Genomic DNA, 26,330 nt, shown 5'->3' with positions numbered 1-26,330 from the left:
TTAATACAATGTATTAAAATTAAATAAAGATCCACAAATAAATGTTAAACAATTTAAAACTCAAAGGAATAAAATGACATTAGCATGTGAGCACTGTGATGGAAAATAATGAATAGTTAGCAATGTAGAATTAATTTGAATGTAATTTGCAATAATGTCTGGCTGGCTGCATTGCATGGCTAATTACCAAACAAATCAATAAAAGGACATGAAATATTGATATGAGCTAAAATGATTTAAATATGAGAATAGAGTGTATATGAGACAAATGAAACAAGCCCAGCTTTGTAGGAAATGATATAGTCAATCATACAGTTTATCAGATATTATACAAAAAATATTTAACAGAATGCTGCGATTGACCAGTTAAAATGAAGTATCTTTAAATTGTAATGAAGTAAACTTCAAATTTAGCTGGTACAGATTTCTACAATGAAACAACAACACCACATGGATATTTGGATTTCATTTACGTTTAATAAATGTAAATATTCCAAACTGAAAATCCTACAAACCATTTGACATTTAGAAGAAACACATTCAAGCAAAAGTATACACAAATACACAGATGACAGTGACTCAAATAAATAGATTAATCTGATCAAAAACTTATCCAAGCTTCTCAAATGCTTCATTACAAATGGAGAATGATATAAATACTCCACTGTGCATTATAAAGCTGTTAGATGACAGAGAGAGAGAGAGAGAGAAAGAAACAGTCTGACAGTGAATTGCCATACAAGGATCGGAAACAGGCTTAGGTTGATCTGAGTCATACCACACACACACACACACACACACACACACACACACACACACACACACACTCTCGCAGTAGTGCACAAAGGAAAGTCTTCAAGACGTGTCTGCCAATAAATAAGACTATTCACAAAATTCAAGTCTCATAAACAGGAGCTAACAAGACCTATACGCTAAAAAAAAAAAAAAAAAAAATGACATTGGTATTTCAAAACTAAATTATAAAAGGGTCCAACACCCAAAATATACGACTTTAATATGCACAATTAAGGCATTGCTTTTCAGCTATGAGAACAATCAGGGAGAATAAAAAGAGATCACATAACTTCGATGTCTTTAAATTCTACATCACATAACACAGGCAGCGCTCAGATCCTCTCAAGTGTCATGGTGAGCAGTGAGCAGAAGACACCCTTGACACGTACATTAGGATTAAAGAGGCAGTGAAATTCCTTCAGCATGGAAACCTGAGAACAAACACAGATGATGCTGCTCTGAAATTAATTACATTATAATAACCAGTGAAATAGACTTTAAATGCTTTTCTTAATGCATTACAAACATGTGTTGCAATGCATGTGCAGTAATTACCTATGGGAGATATCAGGTGTGTATGAGTATTATGGCTCGATGTCATCATCTTCCTCCTGAGGCGTGGCTTCTCTGCATGGGAGGGGCATTGCATCAGTTCCCAGAAGCCCCCTACGCAGGACGTATGGACAAGCCGGCCCGCTGGGAATGTCAGCAAATCCTCAGGAGATAAAAAGACCATTAAAGGAATTGTTCACTCTAAAATTTTAATTTGCTGAAAACTGACTCGCCCTCAGGCCATTCAAGATGTAGATGAGTGTTTCTTCATCTGAACAAATTTGGAGAAGTTTAGCATTACATTACATCTGCAGTGAATGGGTGCTGCCAGAATGAGAGTCCAAACAGCTGATAAAGACATAATTATCCACATGACTCCAGTCCATCAGTTAACATCTTGTGAAGTGGAAAGCTGTGTTTATTAGAAACAAATCCATCAAAAGGCATTTTTGACTTCAAACTCTTGCTGCCAGCTAAATTTAATGCAAAATTTCTCCAAGTCTGTTTCGATGAAGAAACTAACTCATCTTGGATGGCCTGAAGGGGAGTACATTTTTAGCAAATGTTCATTTTGAAGATTGTTTGCGCTACTCTGGTTTTTAAAGTAGTATCTAACCTTTCATAACAACCTCTGGCAGGCCATACGGTTCGTATTCGGTGTCGTCGTAAGCGGCAGACATGCGGCTGCGGTTTTGCCGGATGCGTTCAGCAAGGTGAGGTGGGTTGGTTATTGGTGGGGGATGGGTTGGATAAGTTGGTTTGTTTTGTAATGTAGTGTTGGGTTGTTTATTTTGCACCGTTTCCAGTTGATCTCCATCTTTTTGGGTGCAGACGTGGACGGGTGGTTGCTTGTCCCCCAAAATTAGCTCTCGGCTCTCCTCTGTCTGAGTGGATACACTCTTCACCTCTGTTCGGACCTTCCTGGCCTCTACCATTTGACACTGTGCAGATTCATTCTTAATTGGATCTTCCACATGTTTGTTCTTTTCATCTGTTGTTTCTCCATGACAATGTCCGTGTTTATCCAAATCAACAGTTTCCACGGTTTCAATCTCATTATGCTCAGTGCATAACACATCCGAATTCTGGGAGTCTGTCGTCCCATAGGACTCTGTGATTGGATTTGACTTGATTACCTCGGTCTGATATTTGGTTGTGATGGAAACACTGGTTAAGGGATCTTCCTGGCTGTCCGCACTAGCATCTGCTACTTTGGTCTGATCCTCGGGAGACACTGAGGCAATCGGCTGAGAATCTGAATTCCTGTAATCTGTTGGTTTGGTCTGTGGAGGTGACAGCTTGTCTTTAGCATTACTACTGATTATATCTGAGACACAGACAGAAGGACTTTTGTAGTTAACAGAGCTGCTTTCACATTTGTGTTCAGCATGTTCTTTGGTCATTACAATCTCATTTCCAGTCGTAAGATCCTGAAAACAATTAAATGAATATGTCTGTGATCATTTGAATGGCATTTTATTGCAGACAAAAAGAAAGCTCTGTCATCATTTACCAAATTCTTATTATGACTACATTAGAGCTGCACAATTTGGGGGGAAAGAAATCCTATAGTCATTTTTCAGATAAAAATTGCGATTTGAAATGCAATAAAAAAAATAATAATTTTATTTCATAGTACTGTAACATAAATACTAATGCTGCGACACAATTCACATACTATCTGTCCTAAATAGTATTCAAAATTAGAATTAATATGTCCCAAATCGTAGAATGCCAGAGATTCCCGGATGGTTTACTGCTTCCGGTAGGTATCCGAAGTGCAGATCCGTGCATACTCTAACGGCTAATATTGCCCACAATACATTGCGCAGTGGACAAGGATACGATTATAACTACAAACACACATGAAAAGTGTTAAAAAACTACAAACATGGCAGATATGCGAGACTGACGGACAGGTAGAGCAAGAGGTTAGAGTAATAAATAATCAATATCTAACTTGTTGAAAAAAAAATAAAAATTATGTTATGCGCATTATATAGCTGCAGCAACACAGTGAACTTTATAATGATACGTTCAGTCATTAACTTTTAAATGCATCATTATGCAAACATATGAGCAGAGTTCTTGGCATGATAGACCTGCCACTGTCAGATCAACGTGCCTCTTCATTTCTCTCCAATACGGTAGGAAATTAAATTAAACGAAATACCGATAATGTTATTTTTTACAAGATGATTGACAGGGCAGTTTAAACTGTGACAAGATGCATGTAACTAAGCAACAGAGCGTCCGTTAAAGACGCAGTTATGACGAAGTAGTATGTCTCAAAGCTTGCCTACTATTCTGTTACACTCAAAAGTATGTACTTTTTCTTCACAAAAAGAGTATATACTTTTAGGGCATAGTATATGTAGGCGAATTGGGACATTTATTTACATTTATTTTATTTGTAATGCGCTTTTCTTAAACCCAAAGCGCTACAGTAATAAAGTAATAAATAAAATAAAATAAAAACACCAAAAGCAATACAACAATTCATTAGAGAAAGACAGTCTTAAATAATGTGTCTTAATCAACTTTTTAAAATAACCCAACGTTGGTGCATTTCTGACAGGCAGAGGAAGGACATTCCATAGCTTATAGGGGCTTTGTATGAAAAGGCTCTTTCCCCCATGGTCTTTAGCTTACATGATGGCTGGTGAAGTGAAAGAGAGTTAGTAGAGCGAAGAGAGCGTGATGGAGTATAAGGATTGATGAGATCACAAAGATACTCAGGTGCAGTCCCATGAAGTGCCTTGTATGTTAAAATAAGAATTTTAAAACCAATTCTCGCATTTACGGGAAGCCAGTGTAATTATGAAAGAACCGGTGTAATGTGTTCACGAGGAGAAGTACAAGTGAGCACACGAGTGGCAGAATTTTGTATATACTGAAGCTTTCTCAACGACTTAGCTGGAAGGCCAGAGAACAAGGCATTACAGTAATCTAACCTAGTTGTTATGAAGGCATGTATAAGCCTTTCTGTGTCTGTAAAAGAGAGAAAAGGTCTAAGTCGAGCTATGTTTCTCAGGTGGAAAAATGCAGTTTTAGAGATGTGTTTTATGTGTGCTTCAAATGATAATTGTGGATCAAAAATGACACCAAGATTTCGCACCTGTGTAGTGGGGATTACTGTACAGGAATCAACAATCAAACTGATCTGCTCGGCCTTACGAGTAGCTGCCACTGTACCAATCTGCATCAGTTCAGTTTTGGAGCCATTCAGCTTCAGGAAGTTGTTATGCATCCAGATACTGATCTCTGCTAAACAACCACGCAAAGCTATTAATGAGCAATAGACATCCGGACTAGTGGTGATGTAAATCTGCTTATCATCCGCATAGCAGTGATACCCAAGACCATGTTTCCTAATGATCTGCCCAAGTGGAAGCATATAAATGTTAAATAATATTGGACCCAATACTTAACCCTGAGGAAGTCCCTGTCGAACAGGCACGGTATCTGAATTGTAGTTATCCAAGCCAACGAAATGGGCACGATTCGTTAAATAAGACCGAAACCAATTGAGGACAGCTCCAGAAAGACCCAACCAATTTTCCAGCCTGTCAAGCAGAAGAGAGTGACATATAGTGTCAAAAGCAGCACTGAGGTCTAACAAGACCAAAATACTGCATGCACCGGAATCCGCCGCGATAAGAAGATCATTTACGACCCTAATTAAAGCGGTTTCAGTACTATGCCCTCTTCTGAACCCAGATTGAAAAGGTTCAAAGAGACGGTTCAGAGCTAGGTGATTATTTAACTGACCAGCCACCAACACGCTCAAGAACTTTAGCCAAGAATGGGAGGTTAGAAATCGGCCTGTAATTGGATAAATCAGAAAACATCACAACCAGTCTTCTTAGGAACTGGTGTAATGGCAGCTATTTTTAGTTCTGGAGGAAAAATTCCAGAAGTCAATGACAAGTTCACAATTGAAGTCATAAAAGGGGCAGATTGATGCAAGGCAGTTCATAATGACCGAGCAGGGAACCGGATCTAAAATACTGGTTGTAGAGTTCATGGACTTCGCTGTACTTATAATAAAATCATCTCCGACCATTTCAAAGTTTGAAAAGGTAGTAGTTGGGAAGTTTGTAGGCTGGATATTAACTAGCTCAAGAGGAGCGCTGGTATTTAAAAGTGCTATATATACCCTCAACCTTACCGGTGAAATAATGAAGAAAGTTATTACACTGGTCAACAGAGGAATGAACACGGCCTTAGTTGGGTTTTGAGAAGATTGTCAACAGCCTTAAACAGTGATTTAGAATTTGTTGCAGCGTTACCAATGATGCTTGAATAGTAGCTCTTACGTGCAGTATTCAAAGCAGAATGGTAAGCAGACTGTTGTTCAGTGTAAAGAAGCCTGTGCACTGTCAGGCCAGATTTTTTGTACTGCCGTTCTAATTGTCTTCCGGTGGCTTTCACTAAACGTAAATCCGGCGTAAACCATGGACAGGGTTTCCTAAAAGTAACAAGCCGTTTCTCGCACAGTTGCGAACTCATCCAAAAGTGAGGAAAGCATGGAATTATAGTGCTCCACGGAGTTAGTAGTTGGGAGGAAGCCCAGAGAGAAAAAAGTCGAAAAAAAGAGTGAAGTCCATGTGCTTGATTTTACGAAATTTGATAGTGCGCTCAGAAATGGATCGTGAAGACATAACATTTATGTCAAAAGTAATAAGTCTATGGTCACTTATACTCATGTCGATACTATCCAGAGATTGGATACCAACACAAGCAGAACATACCACATCCAATATATGGCCCCAGCCTATGGGTCGGAAAAGTAACATGCTGTTTAAAGTCAAAACCATCCAAATATGTCCAAAAAGGTAGCAGTTTTGACACAGTTTGGATTATCAATATGGAAAATTGACATCACCAGTCAAGACCATAGACGGACAGAGTGGACTAAGAAGTGTCAGCAACTCAGTAAACTCAGAAAAAAAATAAAGGATTAGGTTTTTGGTGGACGATAAATGAGCAGCACAAGAACAGGTGAAGCACCATTGACTTTAAAAACCAAAACATTCAAATGATGAAAACAGTAGGAGCATCAATAACATCAATTGATATATTTGATACAAATATTGCAGCCAAGCCACCACCCTTACCAGAAGCTCGAGGCACGTCAATATATTTATATTCAGATGGGGCACACATGTTCAAATTAAGATAGTCATTGTCTTTATGCCAAAGTTTCACTGAGACAGAGAATGTCAATTTTCCTGTCAAGGATAGTGTCAGTGATAAGTGCCGTTTTATTGTTTATTGACCTCGTGTTGAAGTGAGCAAGTCGCATAGTGCTACAGCACACATTCGCCGCGGGTTTTTGAGAGAGAACCTCAGGATAGCGTAGGTTACCATGGCCGATTCCACGGCAACCAGAAGTACGACGCAGCGAGCGCCTGCGGTTCGACCAAAGTGCAGTGACTCCAGCACCGGCAGTAGAGTGACTCAGACGAGAGCCTCTATGATTATAACTAGGCCGGCGGAGGAGCTGCATGGAATGCAAAGTTTGTATGACGCTGATATCTGGACGGCTATGGAGTCCCAGGGACAAGAGATCAGAGAGAGAGTACCTCAGCATGGTGAAGTCCAGAAATTCAGTCCACGGCTTTACGCAGGTTCCTGATAAAATCAAATCGTCAATAATCCAGGTGATCATATGAAGTTGCATGATGACATCCAAGAGTTGTTACACAGCCATTGCACACGGAGAACTTGACGCAACTCCAGGGACCCGCCCGATCCCACACGGAGACAGCAGCAACAGGCAGAGACAGTGCAGGTGAATCACGGCAAACAAATGCAACCAGCAGCAGACAGACCAGGGGGAAACACTCCAAAGCGCTGGCTCAGACAAGGTAAATATGTGGAAGTCCAGCAGCAAGTTAAGACTCAAAAAGTTTAAAATTATTCAGAAGAGTTAGAATTAATTAAAATAATAAACAACTAAAATACGGCAGGAGAAGTGGCAGCCAAACGTGCGCCAACGTCCTCTCCGAAAACCAGAAGCCGAAAACCGGAAGCCCAACGCAGCATAATATTTAAGGCTGTCTTAAAGGGGTCATGAACTGAGAAATCAAAATTCCCTTGATCTTTTGAACTATTAGAGAGGTCATTGTACTATAACAAAACAGTTTTGAGTTCTGAAACTCACAGGATGTTTTTAGTCTAAAAACAGCTTATATTGAATAACAATATATTGATATTTTTAATAAAGTTCCAGACTGCATCAGAAAGAACTTAGTCTTTGTTCACCTCATTTTACCGCAGATTTGTTTACAAACAAGGCACAATTCAATGCAGGATTTTCTGAAAGATTGAAACTAAAGAAGATGCTCTGCCGAATATATTGGATCCGACAGTAATGTCACACCACACAAGTGTGAGTTACTGTTTTTATTCCAATGTCACTATTGCTTTGTCTGTTATTACAGATCGTTTGATATGTACCAAGTATTTATGCGTTTTTAATCTAAATCACAGCAGCATCCATCTGTGCAGGATGTAGGCTGTCAAACATACACAGCTGTTAGCCAATCATGTCAGTGGGTGTTTACTTGCGAGTCAATAATCCGCCACACCTATTCAAACAGAGCGTTCAGATGAGGAAGGTTAAAAACAGGACAGAAAATAGCCCATTACTTCTAAATTATGATATTTTTTGATGTAAAAATCTTGATAACATTGTAAGTGGCCCTCAGAGAACAGTACAAAATAATAAAAAAGGCAGTTCATGACCCCTTTAATTTCTTAATTTGAAAGCATTAATCCATCAATTTTATATATTTTATTGGTATGAAAACCTCAGAGAGTTCTTATGGTTTTATTTTGATAAATCATACAGCGATTTATTCAGTCTATATTCACAAAAGATGATGTTAAGCAGGATGTTCATGCGGTCATTTTCCATACAATAAAAATGAATGGGGAATAGGTTGTTAATGCACTAATTGTAATTTCCCTAATCATTTTCATTGTATAAAAAAGGCAATGAAAAAAATGTATACAGGTCTGGAGTGGAATGAAGCGATCACAATTTTCATTTGTGGAAAACTTTTCTTTACAAGTACAGTTCCACACTTTCAAAAGTTCAATAGTTCAACAATTTTCCATATGTAAATAATGACACACATTATGAAATGTTATTTACCTCAAAAGGTCCTTGAGATTCTCTCATAGCGTGTGTCATTTGAGTTTCAGGTGAAACATGCTCCCCCAAGCTGGTCTGGTCATTCATGTCGGCTAATCCGGACTGATGTGTCACCTCTCTGACAGTGCACTGGTGCATCATGGTTCTACAGCAGACAGAGTTCAGACTGAAGGGTCTTGCTTTAAGGGTCCTACATAAACATCTCTCATTCACTGAACCTATGTTTACCTTCCCCATCTCAGGATCAACATACCCATAATTCACGTTAAGTACCTCAACACTGCCTTTGTAATTATTATGAACAAACACTATTTACATTACTATGTTGCTTATCACATATTTATCTTCAACAAATGCCAGTCACGGGACATTACCTTGTAATTTGGGACTGCGTGTGCAGCTTTCTTGGACTGCAGGGGAGGTACAACTCAAACTCTTTTAGCACAACGGAGGGTGAGTTGTTGCCCACTGTTTCTTCCGAGAACTTCCAGAGTTCTAGTTCTTCAGCTTGTGTCCTGTTCTGCTCAGAGAGGTGCTGGATTTGCTCTTGTAGTGCCCGGATCTGGAGGACACAGAGAATAAGAATAAGGAGGTATGAATTGAAATTGAGATAAATTTAATTTAAATTTTTGTAAATTGTGTTGGTTTATCTTTTAGTTTGTATTAGATTTTAATACTTAGGGTTAAGTGTTTGTTTAAATGAGCAATAGCAGTAGTGGAGCATTACTGGACTACGACATGCTTTGATGTAACAGTACTTCATCTGCTATTCATTAAGTCATTTAGTCTGTGCTCATTGAGAGTGAAAATGCTGCATGAAGCATCAAAAGCACAACCAATCAGAACATACTTTTAGTTTCACAGAGATTTTTGAGAAAAATTAGATTTTACTGTGGGAGGAGATACACAGCACAACACACACACACACAAAAACAACAAAAAAAAAAACAACAACAAATGTCTTAATGTTTTCGTAGCTATTTAGGACATGGGATTTATCACTTACTATACTTAATCACACTGCACCCTGGTTAGGAGACAGTGGCATAACTTTTCTTCCATATATGTCACATACATCCGTGTGAAACAGATTATTAAAAATGAAAAAAATAAGGGGTGGGACCTGGTTCTATCCATTGGATGTTGATTGGATGAAAACATATCTGAATGTGAACTTGCAATTGATGTTAAGAAAGGGGCGGGGTTTAAACAGATTAAATAATTGGAGAAGTCCGGTATATACATGTTCACTAAGAGAGAAGAGAGAAGCCTGTCATTTCAAGATCGAGGTAAAAAAAAAAAAAAAATGCAGAAAAATGAAATATGCATGTTCAAAATTACATCAAGATGCATTTAGAAAATTGCCAAAAAACATTTCCATTTTAATAAAACGTACCTGCTCCTGAAGAGACTGAACCTCTGCCTTGGAGTTTTTTGCATAAAGGACAGTCAACTCCTCCAGTCCTATTGAGGAGCCACTTTGTAACCCTTCCTTTGTGCTTGACGATTCTTCATTTTCAGTGTTCTCTAAAAGTAAGGCAGCATCTTGTGTAGCACAAGTGTCTTCGCCCAAGTGTTTCAGTTTCAATTTCAACTCTTCATTCTCTCTTTTAACGGTCAGAATCTCTTCTTGTATCACACCTCCCTGTAGTTCTGAATTCTGAGCCTTCAACACATTCAGCTCAAGCTGAGCATCTTGTAATTCCTTTGTTACTCGTTCTAGCTCTTTGAAATCACCTGTGGAATGTTCTGGAACATGATTTTGGAAGTTCAGAATGTCCAGCTGCTCATCTTGCAAGAGTGAAGTTGCGTTCTCATCAATTACCTCAGAAAGTCCAGGTGCTTCTGAAACAGCACTAGAATTCGGAGCATTTCCACAACGTACGTCTGAAGCAAGATATAATTCATGTGGCTTGATAGCTTCAGTCGCTTGTAGCTTATCAGATATCTTACTAGTGTTGGTTCGCTCAATGTTTTGAATAACAGGAAGCTGTACAGTAGGCCGTGAGAACTTCTCCTTTAAAATCGGTTGTGTGTCATCACTAAATATTTCATGGTCGCTTATGCTTGTGTTGCTGAAGACCGAATCACAGCTTAGTTCTCTTGAGATCTCTGTAGACAGTTCAGGAGGCGTAGAGACCTCATCAGGGGCGATGTTCATCCTAGTGTGTTTTTCTTTTTCAAGAAGACAGATTTTCTCTTGACATTTTTGCAATTCCTCGCTCTGCCTCAGGAGGGCGCAGTCTTTGTCGTGCAGCTCTTGCAGCAGGTTCTCAATGTGCTTGCTCTGGCTTTCAAAAGCTTGGGTAAGGTTGTTGGTCTGAGTGGTCACTTGCTTCTGTAAGTCCTCCAGCTTTCCTTGAGCTAGTTTCGCCTTCGCTGACTCTCGGTCTCGCGCTGCCCTCAGGTGCTCCACCTCTAAAACTAAAACAGTAGTGCTGTCCAAATCTGAGGCACCTTTACTCAATGTTTGAGTCCTGCCTATCTCTGCGAAAGAGGTCTTGTCCCCTGTTGGTTTAGTTTGTGCTCCAAGATCCATAATTAGCTCCACTGTTCTGGTTTCTTTGCAGACCACTGTGTTCTGAAGGTTCACAGAGTCACAGATGGACTCTTGATTGTCAGGAGAAGAAACCAAGTCTTTGTTTTCTGTAACAGCAGGATTCTTATCAGCGTTTGGATGGTGTTCTAGTTGTAAATATGTGAGGGGAAGATTGTCTTTTGATATCTTCTCTTCCAAACTCTGAGATTTTCTAAGATTGTCTAGCTCTTCTTGAAGCTGTACAATCTTTAGTCCTTCCAGTTCCTCTTTTCTGATCCGCTTCCTTACCTCTTCTCTCTCCCTCTTTCTTTCCTCCTGTTCCTGTGCAAGCTTGAGCTGAAGGTCCTGTAAGTCCTTTTTCATTCGTGTCATTTCTTTCTCCATGCAAGTCTCCTTTCGCTCCATCTCAGCCAAGTCGTTCTTCAGCTGGGTACCTTCTTCCTGGTCTCTCTCTAGCTCTTCCAGCCTCTTTTCAGCTTCTCTTTCTAGCGCATGAAGAGTTTCTCTCAGTTTTGTGCTCTCTTTCTTCTCTTTCTCAAGCTGGGCTTCCAGTTTTGTCATGCTATCTTTGAGCTCGAGAGCTTTGGCACGCTGCTGCTCTGTCTGTGTCGAGTGTTTCCGGCTCAACTGTTTCAGTTTGGTCCTAGCCTCGGATTCCGCTCTTCTCTGGGTTTCGAGGTCTTCAAGTCGCGTCTGAAGCTCATATTTCACATCTCTAAGCTCATCGCGAAGCTCCATGTTCTCTTTCTTCAGATCTTTTAGAGGTGCAGAGTCACGTTCTGCTGTTTTGCCTGATGTGTCATCTACCTGCAGGCTGCAAGAGATGTCCGATTCACTTTTAGGCATTGTGCCGCTGGTTGACTCAGATGTGAACGAGTCCGTGTCCACGTCTTCAATACCTGTGTCTTGTTCTGTCACTGTGGTCTCTACATCAGGCTCACTCAGTTTCAGAGAGTCACTTGGGTGTGTTCGGTTTCCTTTTCCTTTAAATTTCTGTGATTCCTCAGACTCAAATTTTCCAATGTGCTCCGAGTCGATGCCCTCTCCTGGCTCTCTGCCGGAGGGGTACTTCCTTCTCTCCTCTTCTCTTGTTCGCCCTGTTTTAGGAGCTGTCTTTCTCTGAGAGGAGTGGTTGTAAGGAGGAGAGCGGTCACGATGGAGGGAAACCGAGGGAGAGAAGCAGTCTCCTGCAGAGCTGAAGTGAGGAGCGGCCACAGCTGGAGAAGCAGCCAGTTGAGCTACAGGAAAGAGAATAATCAAGAAATTAGAATAATTATAACAAAAGACACCAAAAGTAACACTTATTATTCCTATATAATAACAATAACAATAGACAAACTATATCAATCAGTGGAAGATTTGCATAATAATAATATTATTAAATAATAAGCCAAAAGGCATCATATTACAGTCATTTTACCATGATTTTATATATATCTTTTATGTATATATATATATATATATATATTTTGTCCCTCATGTGTGTTTACTTTTACTAATTTTCTTGTACATCAACACATCTCCACCTTGCAAAACAACCACCTCGTTGTAATTTGTTTGAATTTGTAGTTAGCAGGGCACGTGCATGTCATTATGTAGTCATTTGGAATGCACTTGGCAAAAGGAGCGATGTCATTTCCTCATTATCTTCAGCTGGGATGTTCCTGTGACAACGCAGCACGGTGTGCGTCAGCAGATTCGCTGTTGGAAACCAGCATAAAAAAAAAATAATAATTATATATATATTATTTTTTATATATTATATAGCATATTTGAAAAACTTTTTTAAAATAAAAAAAATAATGTTTATTTGCAACAGTTATGCTAACAACAATAAAAAGTCATTTATGACATTAAAACAGCGTCATCTGCTGACGCACACCGTGCTGGCGTTGTCACAGGAACATCCCAGCTGAAGATAATGAGGAAATGACATCGCTCCATTTTGCCAAGTGCATTCCAAACGACTACATAATGACATGCACGTGCCCTGCTCACTCCAAAGTCCCCACTCCAAGGGGACAGCGGATGATCACTTCCATTTGGAATTTGCCAGGGAACCGTTGTACACCGGTACGTGCAGGGCTCGTTACACCCCTGTATGTATATATTATTTTGTTCAATTTGGTGTTTGTGTTGTTAATGTGTATTGAAGACTAATTTCTGCTCTGTGACAAACAAAATGGACAATACAGTAAAACAAGCTGAACATGCTTACAGGCTTTTAAGAGAACTGTATATACAATAGTTCAATACTATAACACTCAAGAACAGAAGTAGTAGTAATGTAGTAACTACATAATACATGCTCGTATTCAGGTTTCTAAAATGCATGGTCTTATAAACCATAAATGTAAACAATGAAGTTTGGGAGGATTTGGGGTCCATTGCTTTGACATCACAGACATTTTGTACTGTACAGTGATTTTTGTAGGCGTACTGTCAAAGTTTGGTCAGAAGAGGGAGGCAAACACATGGGATGTGTGTAACAGGGTGGGGCCAAAACACACAAACAGGGTCTCCGAGTGGACGAGATTTCTTCCCAACTCACCCTGCAGCTCTTTAATAAGCCTGAGGGCCTCAGCAAGCTCTTCAGTCAACCGCTTCACTTCTTCCTGTAGAGCTTTCTCCTGTTTCTTCGTCTGCCCCAGAGATACAGTGAGACTCTCACAATCCCTCAGAGCCTCCTACAGGACATGATGAGATGTGCATGTATAGAACAAAGCACAACAGGCTTATCAAATTAGATTAATGATTAAAGACACATTTGAACAGCCATAAAACTACATTATACAACTGTATTGTTACAGTGAATAGAATTTTAATAGAAAAAAGTAAAGCAACCAGAATCCTCAAAGTGTTAGGGTGAGGCAAGATGGAAAAAGACACACACCTAAATACACAAAACTAAAGCATTCAAGAAGACAAAGAGGTTATCCAACTGCAATCCTGATCTGCATATAACATTACAATGCATTTAAAAAAATCATAAAAGCTTTTGGTGATAATAATACATGACTCTCACACTGTAATCATGCGGTCTAAAAATAAACCGCTTAAACCCAAGCCCCAGTGTGAAATAGAAGTCATAAGGAGATAATGGTGCTATATCTGAGATGCTATTCTGCTGAGTCAGTAACGGTATTGTTGCAGTGCATCTGTGTGTCTCTCTCTCTGACTGGGTCTCTCTGATCAGTATGTGTGTGTGTGTTTCTGATCTATTGTTATACACTATTCTTCAAATGTCTAGGGTCAGTTAAGATTTTTTTTTTTTAACAAATTAGAACTTTTATTCAGCAAGGACGCATTAATCAAAAGCAAAAGTAAAACTTTACATTCTTCAAAGATTTTTGTGTCAAATAATTGCTGTTCTTTTGAACGTTCATCAAGGAACGCTAAACAATTTTTATCATGGTTTCCACAACAATATTAATCAGTACAACTGTTTTCAACATTGATAATAATTAGAAATGTTTTTTAAGCAGCAAATCATCATATGTGACCCTGGACCATAAATCCAGTCTTAAGTGTACATTTTTCAAAATTGAGATTTATACATCATCTGAATAAATAAGCTTTCCACTGATGTATGGTTTGTTAGGATAGGACAATATTTGGTAGAGATACAACTATTTGAAAATCTGGAATCTGAGGGTGCAAAAAAATAAAAATACTGAGAAAAACGCATTTAAAGTCCAAATGATGTTCTTAGCAATGCATATTACTAATCAAAAATTACATTTTAATATATTTACAGTAGGAAATTTACAAAATATATTCAAGGAACATGATCTTTACTTAATATCCTAATGATTTTTGGCATAAAAGAAAAATCTATAATTTTGACCCATACAATGTATTTTTGGCTATTGCTCAAATATACCCCAGCGACTTAAGACTGGTTTTGTGTTCCAGGGTCACATATAAGAATGATTTCAAAAGGATCATGTGACACTGAAGACTGGAGTAATGGCTGCTGAAAATTCTACTTTGCATCACAGGAATAAATTGGATTTTAATATGTATTCTAATAATACTTCAGAATATACTGTTTTTACTGCAATTTTTTTAAATGCAGCCTTGGTGAGCATAAGAGAATTTTAAAAAATATTTGTAAAAGCCAATCCCCAGAACTTGAGAGGTAGTGTACTTTTGGGGACATTCTCAAAGAGGAAATAAAGAAGCTATTTATGTATTTGTAATAATACAAAACCTGTATGAGCAACAGTCTATAGTAACCATAAGCTTAATTTAAAAGGACGCCATATAAACTGCTTGGTGAATGTTCTGTGTTTTACGTCTAGCCTCGGTTTGTCTTTTTCTTTCTGTTAAAACTTGACACAGCCCTGCCTTATTTACCAGAGATTGTGACAGGTGACTCAATCTGGACTTTGTGGTGTTGTTGCTGAACAGCATTTCTTGTCACTCTTGTTGAGGTAAACTAACACATTTTATTATATTTTGATGAATGTAAAAGAAAAGATGGCGAGGTACATGTCAGTGAATCTCTGGTCCCGTTGTTCTTAATAAACTAATTGTACTTGATCAGAAAAAATAACAAGAACAAAATTTCTGAAAAATAGCCTTTTTTTTTTTTAAATACATTTTAAAATGTAAATTATTCCTGAATTTTCAGCATCATTACTCCAGTCTTCAGTGTCATTCTTTCAGGATTCACTGAACAGAAGGTTCAATAGAACTGCATCTGTTTTGAAACAAATCTTTTGTAACATTACAAATGTCTTTACTGTGACAATTGATCAAATGAATGCATCTTTGCTGAATAAAAGTTTAAATTTCTGAAATTGTATTTCGTATGGTGTTGTACCGTGAGTTTGGCCTCCGTCTGTGTCTCTCTCTTCTGACTCTCTTTTAGGTCAGACTCTGTGTTCTTCAGTTTTCCTTTCACATCCTCTAGATCTCTCTCCAAACTCTGCTTCTGCAAACACACCTGAGAGAGAGACAAACAGTCAGCATGTTCCAAGAGAAAGAGCACCGATCTTCATCATACCCTGTTTGTGGTAAACTGAGTTTGTGTCACTCATTCCATGCAGGATGCCACACAAACCCAAGTTATGGGAACTATGAAAAACAAATGATGAGATTTATTTATGGAATGTAAAATGCAAAAAGTCCCTTTCACGTGTCCTGCAGTTTGACCTGATGATGTGCAATCCATGCAGCATTTACAGAACTGAATCCAAAGGCTTATTCATGTAAATTGGACATTCATGCAAAGCACACATTTGAAATGTTTATGCTTACTTTGTATTTTTATTTCTCTCTATACAAATAGAGAGAATGTGTAAAACATCCAAGGTTATGTAAAACATTCAAGTATTGCCATAAGCAGAGTTGTACAATCTGTAACTCAGAATTTCAAAACGGCACATTCCATTACTTCAATTCAGGTCATGGTATCAGTTTTGTGTCCCATCAGCATAGAAACACCATTATCTCTGTATTTACAGACATGTTTGCATCACATGTCTCTTTATTTTAACACACAGTATCTTATCAGCAACATAAAAGAATGACTAATTCTACACAAGTAACAAAAATAAGACTTGGTGAAATAAGAGTGAACTGTATGTGTCAAGAGTGACATTTTACTATAAACACACACACACACACACACACACACACCAAACCCCTAGGTCATCTCAATATCTTCTTCCTGTACTAAAGTCTCTGGAGAAAATAAGGCATTTCTGAAACAAAAACATGCTTTAGGTTTCAAACATACATCACATTGAGATTACAACACTGACCTTTGATCTAGTGTCCTCTGAGGAGGAAAAACAGAAAGAGAAAAAAGGAATAGAACTGTGTGAGAAAACATGAGCAGTGGGAGCATGAGAGAAAGAGAGAGGTGACATTAGTGCATTGACCAGCGGACACCCAAACTGAAGCTCCCATGAGACAAAGAACGAGAGCCAGAGAGAAAAAAAGAGAGACAGAGGAAAAGGACAGACAGCAGAAGCTGCAGTTTAATCTAAAGTAGAGGCTAGATTTCTGGAAACATCTAGTTTCTGCAAATTACAAACAAAAAGTAGCTGACTGAACTGAAGCTATTTAAGGGAATAGGAGAAGCGAGCAGAGACAAGTGGTGCTCATCTAAACCATAGACTGTATAAAAACTTGGGCGTAGTGTACGTGACGTCACCCGCAGATTTCTGAAGAGCATTTATGAAGCTCAAAGTGGGCGGAGCGGGCCGTCGCCATCTCGGCAGCGCGTCACCGCGCATCACTCCCAGATAATCGAAGAGGCGGGAGCTGGTTGCTGAAACCACGCCTACCTAGCGCAACGGTACTGACAGCAGCAACAAACCACCGGTCACTCAAGTGGTCACGCCCTTAATTATGCAGAACTTTAAGGCTTAATATAATTTAAATGGATTTTGATGCGTTTTTCTAAGACAAATATCCATATTTAAAACTTTATAAACCAGTTGTTAGCGTGTTGCTAAGCAGCTGCTAAGGTGGACCTGAATTTTTTGTTAGGACTTTGCTTGGGTTTTGAGGGGGTTTTCTAATAGCCAGGGGCTGCCAAGATATGTATGGGACCCCTCTTTAAAGTAAGTGGAATTTTTGGGCTGTTTTTTGATTGTAAGCAAAGTAATAGCATAACTTCTAAATAGCTCAAATTAAACTCACTACAAAGCTACACTATATAAAGGCTGAGCAACTCCTACACTATTCTATCTAGTTCCTCCTCAGCCCTAGTACCTTGTCATGCTGAGCCTGCAGTGTGTTGTGAAGTGTTCTGGCCTGCTGGATCTCCTGGTTGAGTCTGTTGCTCTCCTGCTGGTGTTGTCTCTCCAGAGCCTGTCTCTCTCTCTGCAGCTCCAACAGCTCCTACAAAAAGACAAATCACAGATAAGTCACTGTGGGACTTTAAGGTACAATTTTCTGTACGTTTGCATTGAAATAACATACATTGTGAAAAGAGCTATATTAATGAAACAAAACAATCAATTGTGAGATAGGAAGCTCACAACTCAAAGCTAAAAACACAACATCGATGAGGCTGTATATTTAGCAGTAGGGCAGTGCAGGAAACAATGAATCACAAGCGTGTCCATGTGCTCCGTCTCACCCTCTGATGTTCTCTCTCCATGTCTTTCCTGCGCTGCTCTGCGTTACAGCGGCTGGTTTCAGCATTCTGCCTTTGACACTTCAGCTCCTCCTGAAGGTGCTTGACTTTCTGCTCAGAAGCTTGGGCCTACAGACAGGCATTACAAATGACATGTTCTAAACATTTAATGCACAATACAGATACAGTTTTTCAACAAAAAATAAAAAAATAAATGAATAATAAATTACCCGGTCAGTCTCTTGTGTGATGCGGGTCTGTGCACAGGTCAGCTGGTCTTGTGTGCGTGTCAGGCTCTGTTCTTTGGTGCTGATCTCTCTGTTAGCCTGAGCCAGGTGAGACTCCACATCCCTCAAGCGCTCAGACTCCAGCTGTGCCTCACGCTGTAGATCTGACACATGCACACGCAGCTCTGAGAGAGACAGACAGTCACTAAATTATTTGTTGTCATTCTGACTGATATCTCTGGCTCTTCTGAAGTTCACAGCTCAAAGCTTCCTCTCCAATCCACAAAGAACACTATATAAAGTAAGCTATGCACATTCATGAAATTTCTGAATGACATCACAAACTAATTAACATATGATTGCCTAAATGTATGTATATTATATATGTCTGGTTCATATCAGTTCTTACAGTTAAAACAAACTATAAAAAACCCTTTTGTTACTTGAAATAAACTGAAATATACTAAAAAAAAAAATTTAAAATAAAAGTAAACTTTTTTTCAGGTAGTGGCCAAGGCTTAAACTCATTTAATTTAGTTTAACTTGATGTACTAAAATAACAAACTACAAAAACATAACATAGCACATCAAAACTACTTCATAATTAAAACGAAAACAGAAAATATAAAAAGAAAAACTAATTCAATATAATGAAAAAATATAATAGTATCTCAATGGTAGTAAAATAACACCGGGTCATATTTCACCTAAAAATTACAAGGAAGTATTTCTAAAAAATTTCAAGGAAGTATAAATAAAAATATACTAATGTATATATTTTGAACTAAGTAAAAAATAAATGTACCAATAAGATTTTTTTCATTTCCACATTATTTTCATGGCAATTCAGCATTTATTTCCATTCAAATTCGAATTACTTGTAATGAAAAAAAAAAATCTTGATCCTAAAGTTTTCTTTTTAAAATATTTCCTAAAAATAGTTTTGCGTCCATTGTCTTCATGTGAAATATAAATTAGTATCTTTTTCATTTGGTCATTTTGCCACCATAGTAGCAAAAACAGCGTGTTTAATTCTAAGGGTCAGAGAAATGGATGAATACAGTAAACAATAACTTTCAGTGCAAAAATGTGCTTGGCTAACTTAGAATAGATAAGAAATGAAATTCTTCAAAAGTGTTGGATACAACCCCTTCTCAACCACCTGCTGCAGTGACATTTTATTACAGCCTCTCTAGAGGAATAATGATAATAAAGATGAATAGTGATAATGTGTTGTAGAGCTGCAGAAAGCTGTCAGTGTCAGCTGTCTGTGGAGATGACCTCACTGATGACTCACCAACTCAAAAAGACAAAACAATGGAGAACATTCATACCATGTGCACGCACGCACACACACACACACACACACACAGCAATACTGATCTCTCTTGCTCAACATACACACACCCACTCTCTCACTAACCCACCTCACAAATGTGTCTCATTCTGGCAACAGATAAGACCAGCATGTGTCAGTGTGTACAATTCCCTCCTCTCATTCTATCCATTTTACACTGCAACAATGGTCAGTATTGCACACTGGTATTGGCCAATATTAGCATTCATGCTAACCTATGCTATTCATCAGTCCATTTATATGAATACTGTAAAATGACAACAACGACATTCAATTCCGACTTTACTTTTCGATTGAATGTTCCAAAAGTACTAAAGAGATACCAATCTTATCTGTATGTGATGATGTTTTGATGCTTGATATCCCTTAAAATGTATAACATTTTAAAACACAGATTTAGTGTGAAATCGAAGAAAAATTCCAAAAAAACTGCATAAAATGCTGCATTTTTGTTTGTTTTTGTTTTAATCTGTTTAATGCACCCTTGGTGAACATAAATTTAGAGTTGTTCATATGAGAATTATTTTAAAGAGCATTTTACATCTGAACAGTAGTGTCTGATGTGCTTTTATTTAATCTTTTTTTGTTATTAGTGTATGTGCTTTTATTAATTATTGGCAAAAAAAATAAAAATTATTAATTGGCCGCTTATATTGGCAGAATTTCTATATCAGTGCATCCCTGCCTTTATCTGATCACAGAATGCATACAATTCTGTTTAGGTTCGATTCTGTAGATGGGTTAGTTTTGTGCCCCATGTACTGGGATATTATTATTGGAAGCCTGACTACTTCACTCACTAATAATCAGGATGCTTATGTAAATACACCTGACATTCAACGAATGAAGATGATACTCTCCTTTGGATAATGGGCAAACAGAGCTGTACAAAATAAATAAAACTATACTTTATATCCTTAAACTACCTTAAACTTAAACACATACATTCTTATGGAAAATGTAGGTATGCAAACAATTTACTTCCAGCACAATCTGAAGTTATGACTGCTCATAAAAAACATGCAAATACTACACAAATCTGCTCATGCCACTGACCAGGTTGATCTCATTGGCTGCCATGCCAACACACTGTAAATAGTGACTTTGAACTGCTTTCATGTATGATTATTACAGAGCAGACAAGCAAATGTCCTGGATTCAAACAACCCAGGAAGAGAAATGTAACTCAATCTGTGCTTTAGAATTTAAGCAATAAAGCGCATTGTTAAAGACTCTGGGCTGCTTGCAAAAAGCTTCCTGGTTTCATTTTACTCAGGGATGCCTGAAAAACTGATTTTAATTCAGCTTTTCAGAGCAAAACTTCTGCAACCCCAATAGTGTGTGGAGAAGCTCACCATATATCTCATTCCTCAAGGCTTCCTCCATCCCTGAGTCACTGTTCTTGATTATGACATCACCGGATGAAACCGAGGAAGCTGGTCGTCCTTTGGGAGTGGACCACAAATCCTCACGTTCCCATGGAAACACAGAGGAGGGGGTGGACGGTTCCGATTGGCGGATGTGTCGCCGAAGGGGTGGGGATTTATGAGGTTGCTGTGGAAACGGGGAGGAAGCCCCGCCCACTGAGGGCTTGGGGACGTCTCCAAACTGCAGCTGCTGCTACAACAGACAAATGAGTCAGGAATTATATTCATAAACAACATATTTCTCATTAAGAGGTTGCTCTTAAAAATATACGTGGCTTACTCTGGCATGCTGTGTTTTGCTTTCACTCTCCGCTCTGAAACCACCTGCAGAGTTAAACAGGTTATAACAACAGCAAAAGAATAATGATTGATTCTAGATGCATCCCACATGCACAAAAGCATACGCACATGCACACAAAGTTGAAATCAGAACGAGACAATGCAATCAGCCCTTAGGGACCTTCAGAGTAATAAAACACACTTGCCCCTACTTAATCAGGGGATACATTTTGTCCGAGTAGAGTCCGAGACAGAAAAGTGAGAAAAACTAATGGACTGAGCGTGACAGACGCTACCGTTGTTGTCCCAGGGAGAGCTCATGTTCCAACAAGGTGTGGAAAACAACATGGATTCCCCAGAGCCATTTCCCTTCTGCTGCTTTTCCAGCTCCGCCTCAAGCCTACATGCAGAGAAAGAGAAGGTGCTTGTTATAGGTTGATGTATACAACAGAATAAGGGGGCAAACGGGCTTCACGAAAATACATTTAAATTCTGTTTGGTGCTACTAGTAGTACAGAAATCAATACAGCACCTTGAGGCTGACTATTGTCAGTTACCTCATGATACAGTCCCCTTAACAAGCGCCACACCAGGTTTATTTTAGTATTATGTTTATAGTTTTATATTATTTATTCATATTTTGAAGAAACTTTTATTTTATTTTTCTCAGTTCTCTTTTAGAAGATAATTTTAAGCAACTTTATGTTTAAATTATGTTTATGCTTTTGTCATGTTTATTATTATTATTTAAATAACAAATGTATTAAAATGTTATCTCTTTAGAAAACAGCAATAACCAAGAACTTGATAAAAATACAGGAAATCGCCACTTTAAAGGCAAGAAAATTCATTTTATTTTTTTGGGTGTTGTATTTCTTTAAAGGACGTTCATATTGACAGGGATGTGCAGCAACAAAGCAAACAGAAGTCATTCATTTTTAATGACTGGGTGATGAGGCAAACCAAACATGAAAAACCTTGGCTAGGAGTTAAATTATATGCAAATACACAGCAACAACCAACGAAATTGCAAGATGTGGCTGTCACATGATCCACTTCCTAATACAAATCATTTGATTGAGGGTGACTGGTTGGAGTGTGCAATATTCCCGTTTCTATAACAGCAACTTCTCTGATTGGTGGATCTCTCTTTAGGATAGTGTGACTCCCATTGATTTCCATACATGGAAGTCAATGAAAACCAAATCTATTACCCCATTTGTTTAAATATCTTTTGAATTCAGCAGAAGAAAGAAATGCAAATAAGGGTGAGTAATTGATGACAGATCTTTGATGAAAACATATTGTGGGGTCCACAGACAATTTGTGGTTATAAAAGGATTTTAAATGTAAGTTTAAAAAAATTGGTGCAACCCTAATTTGGAACATTGCTTCATTTTGAATATAGACAAATAAATAAAGTAGTGATGCAAGGGTCAATGTAAGAATAAAATTACATTTCAACGGCTAATCATTGTCACATGATTTGGTTGAATTTGGTATGTAAACAGACAGGATGCTTTGCGTGTGCAGTCTCACCGTTTGATCTCCTGTGTGAGGTTTTGTGTCAGCTTTCTGGAAGACTCGAGTTGTCCCTCCAGCGAGTGCACCTGACCTGTTTTGACCTGCAGGTCATGAGACAGACGCTCTCTGGCCCGCGCCTCCACCTGCACCACTTCACGCACTCCTCCCAGCTCCCTCTGAACTGTGGCCAGCTCCACACGCACCTCCTCATACTGACAGAGAGGAAGATGACACATAACACATCCCGCACTGTTTGTGCTACAGCTGTGCTGGAACTCTTAGCCAACTTTCCATTTGGTGTCCTTCCAGGCAGCTTTTCTGCATTGCCTACTGTATCATATCTGATACATGAATTTCTAAAGCCTCTATATTATCAATATAATAAAAACTTCTGAGAAATCTGTTGCACACAATCTGCTACATGCCTTCTGTTGTTTGATAGTTCAGACTTTTTAGCAAGCAAAGTGCATTTTAGTATAGCCGTAAAAACATGCACCTTAGGGAGCAACTTAGGGTTTCTTGAATTTCCATACATCACTTTTTTTTTTTTTTTGAAAAATCATAAAATTTACATATGATTAAAATTTAAGCATCAAATATGATTCATTAGGCTTTTGAGGAAAGTTTATTTGTTCATCTCTCAATCATCACTGCATTGCATTAAATTGTATGTTTTGCCCCCACATTAAAAAACTGCAGGACTTTAATCAGAAAACTAAGGATTTAGTTATAAACATATCATTGATTTACATTAGAATTTCATCAGCAACTGAACTGAATTGAGTATTTTTGCTCAGTTTGGGCAAATTGGTGTGTTTTCAGACTATTATTTTATGTCAGGCTTTACAAGGTTAAAATCCACATGTACATATCTCTCAATTAAACTGTCGTAACTCACCTTCTGCTTCTGTTTGTGCAGAGCTGCTTCAGAGCTGTCCAGCTGCAGTTGCCTCTGCTGTTTTTCCTTGCCCAGCTTCTCATTCTGAGCCTGAAGCTGCTGAACCTTCTGTAGGACGTGACCCGTCAGACCCACGGTCCAGTCGTCTCCGGCCCAGCTCATCGCCCCAGATGCTTACAGACTGATGCTTCAGAAAGCTCGGCTGCTCATATTCCAATGCTGAGAGAGGAAAGATACAGAAGGATCTTGAAATGTTGTTCACGAGGATCTGGTGTGCTGCCTCAGGGGAGACACTCTCAGCTGTCTGTACTTGTTTCAGACCAGAAATATTAGTTCACATACATCTAACATTCATTAGTGACAAAAGGAAAATTAATCCTTGTGTCCACATCTTTATATAAAGATAAATCACAGCGATGGTTAGGGTGTGTGTGTTTGTCAGAGTGTTCATAGAAACACTCTTAAGGGACTTCTGCTGCCAAAACACCACAAGTTAAACCAAAAACAGAAGATTCTGTCATTGTTTACTCATCCTTGTGTCATTCCAAACCTGTATGACGTTATTTTCTTCATAACACAAAAGAAAAAATCATGACAATTGTACTGGTTATTTTATCCATGCAATTACAAAGAACGGGGACTGTCAGTTAAACTAAAAAAACAGATCAGTCTGATTCATGAATGAATCATTCAGACTGCCTTTCATGAAAGAGATCAATAAATTCAATGAAATTATTTGACTCGAAGAACAATTCATTCACCGAAAGAGCAGGCGAAGGCAGCTGTCAAGATTTTTTGTGCATAATCAGCTATTTCGGTTCTATTTTCATAAGGCGTCAGAAGATTTGGATTATAGAGCTCGAGTCGTATGCACCAATTTTATGATACTTGGTGATTTGATTATCTTTTTGGTAATTTTAGAGATTAAAAGATGTGTGTGTGTGTGTGTGTGTGTGTACACTTCATTTCAAAACTTTGGGATCAGTACAACATTTAATGTTTTTTAAAGAAGTCTCTTCTGCTCATCATGGCTGCATTTATTTGATCAGAAAAAAAAATATGAAGCAGCAAAACTGTCCAACATTGATAATAAATCAGCATATTAGAATGATTTCTGAAGGATCGTGTAACACCGAAGAATGTAGTAATGATGATGTTGCTTTGATCACAGCAATAAATTATATTTTCAAGTATATCAAAATAGAAAATCAGCATTTTAAATGTTTTACAAAATTACATTTTTTTTCTGTATTTTTTTGTCAAATAAATGCAGCCATGATGAGCAGAAGAGACTTCTTTTAAACACAATAAAATCTACTGATCCCAAACTTTTGAAAAGCAGTGTATATATATACACATATACACAACCCACATACATAAATACATTTAATTAGTCCATGTTTGTTCTGCAAGAGAACAACATAAGGGTTGGTAAATAAAGACATTTTCATTATTGGGTTTACTATTCTCTGAAGGAAACTTACATATAATTTCATTAAAGCAAAGGTTTGGACAGTCCCACACACACAAACACAGTGAAAGTGTCTATTAACATTAACCCTAAACCTCCTTTCTTTAATTTCTCTTCTCAGTCACTAACAGTGAGAACTGGATTGCTGAAAGAAAAGAATGAGGAAAATCCAGCCCATGAATCTCTTCGAGCTGTTAAGATGTGAACATCCTGGTCAGATCTCTTCATTTCCATTACAAAGCATCAAAGATTGTGCTTTCACATACAGCTGACGCCAGGCTGGGTTAATAACCGTGCTGGCTACCGAGACTTTCATCAGCAGTCTTGCCTTACGATTACAGTATACAGTACACTGTATATTTACGAAAACAAAACTCAGCGAATTTATGAATCCTACTATGGCGAAGTCTCGGCTCGTGAATATCAATTAAGCTTCGTGAATGAAGGCTGTGGAAAAAAAGACTCAAATTAACATTCATGAGATAATCCTTCGCCATAATAGGATTGGTAAATTTGCTGGCGGGTTTTGAGTAAACTAGAATCTGTAGACTTACAGCAATGCAATAAAAATAGTTTGTTTATTTATTGAGAAAGACCAACGCAGAGCAAAATACAGTCAGATAACGTTAAAACTAAACGCTACAGTGAAATCAAACAATGTGGCAACACTCACCGGGACTTCTGATATGTTGATCTTTTTGATACACAGCGATCTTGACGTCTTAAACCCCGTTTACGTGGCTGTTAATAATATAAATCCGATATGTACATATGTTACATGTGAGGCGTTTGACCATTTGACGTTCACAGACTGTCGTTATTTTAACAGTCAAACCCGAGCGCACGCGGTCACTGTGTCTCGAGCCCCTCAGAACTTGATTTGACGCGAGGCGTGCGAAGGGTCCGTGACGTTTCCAAAGAGGCGGGGTCTTGAGAGGTAAACAGAAGTGCAGCGGCAACCCGCGGGTCAATGACCAGATTGATTCACCCTTTAAATTTA

At 38.3% G+C, this 26,330-nt stretch overlaps 2 protein-coding genes across 3 annotated transcripts in view; one reads left to right on the top strand and one right to left on the bottom strand.

Moving 5' to 3' along the window:
* LOC109066939 (sorting nexin-25) overlaps nucleotides 1-26,330 on the top strand; it is an 825,452-nt gene that overhangs the window by 74,720 nt on the left and 724,402 nt on the right. The window lies entirely within an intron of this gene.
* On the bottom strand, nucleotides 456-26,266 carry LOC109101638 (centromere protein F-like). 2 transcript variants are annotated; one of them, XM_019115034.2, is made up of 16 exons: nucleotides 26,004-26,266; nucleotides 23,860-24,078; nucleotides 22,977-23,173; nucleotides 21,734-21,837; nucleotides 21,439-21,482; nucleotides 21,087-21,351; nucleotides 18,378-18,559; nucleotides 18,151-18,276; nucleotides 17,781-17,909; nucleotides 15,880-16,002; nucleotides 13,603-13,738; nucleotides 9,909-12,289; nucleotides 8,887-9,074; nucleotides 8,513-8,657; nucleotides 1,351-1,510; nucleotides 456-1,248 (listed from the first exon to the last, which is right to left on the bottom strand). In XM_019115034.2, exons 2-16 carry the CDS (start codon nucleotides 24,019-24,021, stop codon nucleotides 1,214-1,216), a joined length of 4,377 nt encoding a protein of 1,458 aa, XP_018970579.1. In that variant the 5' UTR covers nucleotides 24,022-24,078; nucleotides 26,004-26,266; the 3' UTR covers nucleotides 456-1,213. The 2 variants fall into 2 exon arrangements, with proteins under 2 accessions (XP_018970579.1, XP_018970578.1); XM_019115033.2 differs by having other exon boundaries at nucleotides 456-1,226; nucleotides 26,004-26,265.

Source organism: Cyprinus carpio, chromosome A14 (genome assembly GCF_018340385.1).
Source record: "Cyprinus carpio isolate SPL01 chromosome A14, ASM1834038v1, whole genome shotgun sequence".
Classification (NCBI taxonomy): domain Eukaryota; kingdom Metazoa; phylum Chordata; class Actinopteri; order Cypriniformes; family Cyprinidae; genus Cyprinus; species Cyprinus carpio.
Note: the sequence above shows the minus strand (reverse complement) of the source record. Positions and strands in the feature narration are given on the sequence as shown.